This window comes from Populus alba, chromosome 5 (genome assembly GCF_005239225.2).
Source record: "Populus alba chromosome 5, ASM523922v2, whole genome shotgun sequence".
Taxonomy (NCBI): Eukaryota; Viridiplantae; Streptophyta; class Magnoliopsida; order Malpighiales; family Salicaceae; genus Populus; species Populus alba.
The window spans coordinates 5,712,607-5,718,606 of record NC_133288.1 but is presented as its reverse complement, the minus strand read 5'-3'; the positions used below and the strand labels follow the sequence as shown (position 1 = coordinate 5,718,606).

Sequence of the window (6,000 nt, the reverse complement as noted above, 5' to 3'; positions counted from 1 at the left end):
AAAATAAATCCAGGATACGACAACAGCAACAGCATACCATATTAAAAAAAAAAACGAGCACAGGCATGTAATTAGGAATTTTATATTGTTTGAAAAGATACACTCATGTTAACGAAACTTTTACTTTTAATTTGATAATATGACTTGTGAAAAATTTAAGCTAAAAATATTTTAGTTTCGAAGACTTGCAGGCATCACACGAATTCAAACTCTATTTAATCTTATATTATACCATATAAAAAGAAAAAAAATGATAGAAAATATTTTTAATCACACCATTAACGTCATCTTTCGTAGAAAATATGATTAATGTAATAAGTTCTATCATAAAAAAAAAATTGAAGTTCTTCCAGAGACTTAATTTCTATACATAAAAAATGACCTTAAATATTGCCTAATGGTGATATTAAATTAAAAATCTCTTGAATTTTTTTTTATTAAAATAATAATTGAAACATAAATGAGGATATAAAAAAAAATACTAAAAGTAATGTGAAATTGTGAGAGGATATATTTAGATTATGATATAGTATCGGTTATTTTTTAAAATATTTTTTATTTAAAAAATATATTAAAAAAATATATTTTTTATTTTTTAAAATTTATTTTTAGTATTATTATATTAAAAAATATATATTATTTTTTAAAATGTTTTTACAGCATTAAAATAAATGGTTCCTTAATAAATGTGGCTTGGAAAGAAATGGATGTTTGTTAATATTTATATAAGCTATTGCATTAAAACCAGGAAGTAGCAGGGCCGCTTAAAAAATAGTAGTGCTTGAGAGACTGCACTGTTTTCATTACAACAACTACAGGAGCCTCTCTCTCTCTCTCTCTCTCCCCCCGCTGTCAGAATCAAACAAATCCGAGAACACCGTTCCCCTTTTTCTCATACTCCACTTCTGTTTCTCTCTAGCCATTTCTCATTCTCTAACAAGAGCGAGCTCAAAAAAGCAGGCCTTACTTTAATCTGCTTTCAGACAACACAGGAGAAAAACACTTTTTTCTTCCTTTTGCCTGACAAATTCATTGTTGTTCTTCTCCTTGCTTATCTCTCTAAGGAACCCTCTTTCAACGGTATGCCATTTTCTAGTAGTGTGTTTGTGTGTGTGTTTTCTTTTGTGGGGTGGAGTTGGGAGGGGGGGGGTTGTAGGCTATTTGTCTATGTGATTGGGTCAGTAGATGGGTTTGGATCTTGTTTAAAGACTTGATTTTACTTTTTTGGTGTTTTTGAATCTTGGGCTTTAAAGTTTCGTTCTTGTAGATCCAATTGGTTTTAGGTTGGACTCGTGATTTTTTTATTATGAGTTCTTTGCTTGTTTGACATAATTTTTTTGTTGCCAACCAGTTAAAAAGAAAATGACCAAGTCCATCGTAATTGATTCGAACATCTAAAGGAACTGCTTTAAGCACTCAAGAGCTATAAAAGCAAGGCTCGGAGAACTTGTATAAGAAATAGTTGAAGCTTGTATTTAGAAAAAAGGGGGGAGGGATGGAGATTGATTTAGCTAGCCGTTTTCATTAGTGTGGCACTGATATTCTGAATTTCGTGGTTGAATGAATTTGGATGTGATGGAAAATATCCTAGTTGCTTCATTATATTTTTGTGTTAGTTCTCTGCATTACCGTTATGATCTTGGCTAGCAATCCCTGTGCATACACAGTAGAGGAAACTCTCTTTGGAAAAAATGGAAGTGACCACCCCCGTATGATCCTATCTTGAAATTTCATGAACTAATGTGGGAGTTATTATTGTAAGGTATGCATTTTTTAATGTATTTGTATGAATCACCATGTTCAATGACGAATTCACTTTGCAGTTTATGAATTCAGAGTAGTTGACTGTCTGAAAATGGATAAAGTATCCCCCGACTGTCCATATCCAGGATGCTTTTTTTGTGTCATGAAGGAAGGGAATCCAAGTAAGCGCAGAGCTAGTATACTGAAATTCTTCAGAGAACTTCCTTCGCAGGATGATGATGGCCAGGTTCTCCCAATCAGTGGCCTTTGGAACACTGCCATGGCACATCCAAATGACCCTGAGTTCATTGAATTGGGAATATTTGAATGCATGGTTGCTCTTATATGGAAAGGCTTAAAGAATCGCCGCTGGCTTTCTCATGATCAGAACATATACATTCCTTACTATGCAGCTCACATTATCGGATCCTACACCATGAACATGGAAGAGTTTGCAGAAAGTGCTATCCATGCTGGTGTAACTCCTCCCTTAGTTGAGCTTTTGAGGGGGAGGTTGACATGGGTTGAACAAAGAGTAGCGGTACGGGCACTAGGACACTTGGCCACATACACCAACACTTTCCCTGCTGTGGCAAGTCATGGTGAAATCCTTGAACTCGCCATCCAACTAGCAATGAGTTCACTAGAAATAGTTTACTCACATTTTTACCAAAACGCCGATAGAAGGCTTAGTTATCATTGCGATTTGCTTACCCGTGGCATGGGTGGTGTTGAAATGGAGTCCAGGAAAGCAGAGGAATGGGCTAGTCAGTTACAGTGCTGGTCACTTCAACTCATTAATTGCTTTGCTTTCAAGCCCGAATTTCTTCCTACCATATGCAAGCCTGAATTCTTGGTAAAACTGCCAGGCATGTGGGGTGGGCTTGTTAATGAAAACTCACCTGCTGGTATTGGTTTATTAAGAACAATCTGTCATCATAAGCTTGGTAGGGGACCTGTTGCTAGCTGTCCTGGTATTATTGAAGCATTGTGTAATATAGCTAGGTCATCAGATGATTGGCAGTATATGGCTATAGACTGTCTTCTTTGGTTGATCCAAGATCCAAGTACATGCCATAAGGTAATTTGAATATCTATTGATTTTTTTTTAATTATTATTATTATTATTTTACTTTGGTGCTGCATGAGATGTTCTTTCTCCATTCCAATATTATTTGGTGCGTTTAAATTTATCTTGCAATAGCATGATGGACTATGGTGTATTGACATCTTGTGTTTAAGATTTCTTTAGGCTGAATAATTACGTCCGTGGTCTGCACATGCTTCTTTTGTTAGTTCTAGTTGCAGAAACATTTTTTCTCAATTTTTGAAGATTTTTAATCTTGTTGGAAACTCCGACAAGGATGTTCTACTTCCCTGTTTGTATCATATGGTCCTATTGATAGATTGGGATGGGGACTTAATCTCATGGGATATAAGATGCATATGTTTGCACATATTTGATTTTCATTTTCCATATAGCTGACCCCACCTATTTTGCAACTGAGGCTTGTTTATTGTTATTGTTTTTGAGTGATTCTGCAGCTCCCCATCCTTTTTTTTTTCTTCTATGGATTTTGTTGATTCTTGACATCCTCAGTTTTGACTCTTCACTTGTTGAGGTTTCTCTTGTTGCATATCCAGTTCTTGGATAGTGTTCATTTGAATCTCTAACGAGTTTTTTTTTATCAAAGGAAAACAAAACTGAAAAGAAAATTATTTCTTGTCACAGAAAAGTTTAGCTCTTTAACAACCACTTAAATGAGAAGATGTTGTGGAAGATATTATTAAGTCTTTGCATTAATGGTTTTAAAAGGCAACCTCTCATCATTGGTGCGTGCCTGTGTGGTAACTATATAACCTTTGCATTTTCCTAAATTTATTAACCAGGGAACATGTCCACGCAGCTTTTCCAATTTTTTAAGTTCAGTAATCAGATTTTGTGCTTAAATGTGAACTATCACAATGCATTCTAAATATTAATGCATATTCCCATTAACTGAGATAGACTCTGCTACAGCTTAGTTTGTTTGTATTTTGCTTATGAAAATCACATGGTGTTTTCTCATGATTTAAATCTACAAATTATCCTGCTTACATTGCTTCGTGGAAATATATTTCAGATGTGTGATACAAAGTCTCTGTTGACCTATTTACTTAGTTCTTTTGTTGTAGCATGTCTTAAATTTGTAAATACAAAGTATGATATTTTTTGCTTACTTCTTCTTGACCTGTTAATAGGTCATTGATAAGGCAGTACCTGCACTTGTAGACCTAGCAGAGATTACAAATCTGGGCGATCACAAAAAACTCGGGGACTACATTGTTAATGTTCTTCAGGAATGTTTGCAATCACAAGGGACAGGGCGTAACACTATCAGTAATCATGTGAAGGAACTGATTGAGGAACTATTGAATTCCAAACAGAGATTGAAATGGGAAAAGAGCATGCCCAAGGAGGATCTCCATATTAAACAGGCAGCTGCACTGGTGGTCAAGCTTGAAGGAAATTCCCTATTCTCATCAGGAAACATAGCGGGAGCTGCATCAAAATACTCAGAAGCATTGTCATTGTGTCCAATGAGATCCAAAAAAGAGAGAGTTGTTCTGTACAGTAATCGAGCTCAGTGTCATCTTCTGTTGCAACAGCCACTGGCAGCAATAAGTGATGCTACACGTGCACTCTGTCTTCACAGCCCTCTTAACCGTCATGCCAAAAGCCTTTGGAGAAGAGCTCAAGCTTATGACATGCTTGACTTAGCAAAAGAGAGCTTGTTAGATGCCATTTTGTTCATTAATGAATGCTCTCAGTCAAATGATCCTGACCTCTCTTCGAGGCAGAACAAAGTTCCTGACTATGCTGAGCGACTAGTCAAAAAGCAGATGCGTGCAGCCTGGTTATTTAGAGAGGCAGCCATCAAACATGGGGGTGTCCATGGTGAGGGAGATGCTGGTGACATCTATGGCCAGGAAAGTGATGGTTCAGAATGGGAAACAGCGAGTGAAAGTGACATAGGAAACGATGGAAGGGCTGAAATGGGTGACGAATACGACGACGATAGTGAATGGAAGAACGAGGATAAGAGGAAAGATAAATATGATAAAGTAACATTAAAAGGTAAAATTTGATATTTCTAGTAAATTATTGGTATGGTTTGTGATGAATTTGAATATGTTTGTTCATTACCAAATACCTGATTTCATTCAGATTTAAAGCATGGGTACAATGTGCATCTTGCGGAAGATCAATCTTGAATCCGGGCCAGCTGGTGATCGCTCAAATGTTGACATAAATTCAAGCAACGATGGAGAGGCACCATGAAAATAGGTCAGCACTAGTCATTCAAAACTGCCAACAAATCCTGTATGGTTTCATGAGAAGCAATTACGATAGAAATATTTGATTGGCTATTGTGTCCGTAAGCGAACTTGTTCTCCAAGTTTTGTTCATTTCTTTAATTTTTGTTCCCTGATTCTTGTTGATTTCAACTGTAGAAATTGAACAAAAAAAGGTTTTGAGTGTAGAGCACAATTTTAGTCTAGAGAATGCGAAGCTTTTGAGTGATTTATGGAGGCTTGTGTATATAAACCATCTGCAACTCTCAATTCTTTTTTCTCGAGTGATCATTACCTGTATTTACTTTGCATTTTAGTGTTTAACTAGAACTTCTCATTCTAGACATGCTGGCAGTGAAATAACTGTATTCAAGGTTGCTACTGGAGGTGGAGATGCAGTGGTGTGTCTTTTTGCACCGTATATTTCTTTTTTGAAATGGGAATCCAATACACTGCATGGTTGCAGTGTATTGCTATTTTTCAGAATTTTTACGGATGCTTTTAGTCAGCGGGTGTGTCATGTTGAGTTTAAAAATAGTAAATTAATGTTTTAAAAGCTCATTCCCTGCAAAGAGGTCCATTCATAGGATTGGGTTATAGGTTGAGCATGTCAATGTTTGTTATTTATTTATTATTTAATAAAAAATAATATCATTTTAAATAAAATGTTGAATATGTTTTACTCGGCCAACTAGTTTTCCTAGGTCAGCTACATGACCATTAAAAAAAACTCAACCTGATCTAAGACTACCCTTGTCTCGCAAGCAATATAAAAGAATTGTTTTTAGGCAATATAAAAGAACTGTTTTTCAAACTATCTTTTACTTTTAAAAGAGTATTAAATTCATGTACTTTAGATGTTTGTTTATTTTTTTAATATACTAATATTCAAAATAAAATCTGAAAAAAAAAAATAGTATT

At 35.4% G+C, this 6,000-nt stretch overlaps 1 protein-coding gene across 1 annotated transcript; it reads left to right on the top strand.

Annotated features, from left to right (window-relative positions):
* Window positions 1–760: 760 nt before the first annotated feature.
* On the top strand, window positions 761–5,370 carry LOC118031643 (uncharacterized). Its single transcript, XM_035036133.2, has 4 exons — window positions 761–1,080; window positions 1,824–2,824; window positions 3,985–4,861; window positions 4,952–5,370. Exons 2-4 carry the CDS (start codon window positions 1,856–1,858, stop codon window positions 4,996–4,998), a joined length of 1,893 nt encoding a protein of 630 aa, XP_034892024.1. The 5' UTR covers window positions 761–1,080; window positions 1,824–1,855; the 3' UTR covers window positions 4,999–5,370.
* Window positions 5,371–6,000: the final 630 nt, after the last annotated feature.

What these genes read in the sequence shown, in the direction of transcription:
- LOC118031643 (XM_035036133.2), top strand. Translation starts at nt 1,856, where the DNA reads ATGGATAAAGTATCCCCCGACTGTCCATATCCAGGATGCTTTTTTTGT. An exon ending in ATCCAAGTACATGCCATAAG is followed by an intron (nt 2,825 to 3,984) that starts GTAATTTGAATA and finishes ACCTGTTAATAG; the next exon opens with GTCATTGATAAGGCAGTACC. An exon ending in TGATAAAGTAACATTAAAAG is followed by an intron (nt 4,862 to 4,951) that starts GTAAAATTTGAT and finishes GATTTCATTCAG; the next exon opens with ATTTAAAGCATGGGTACAAT.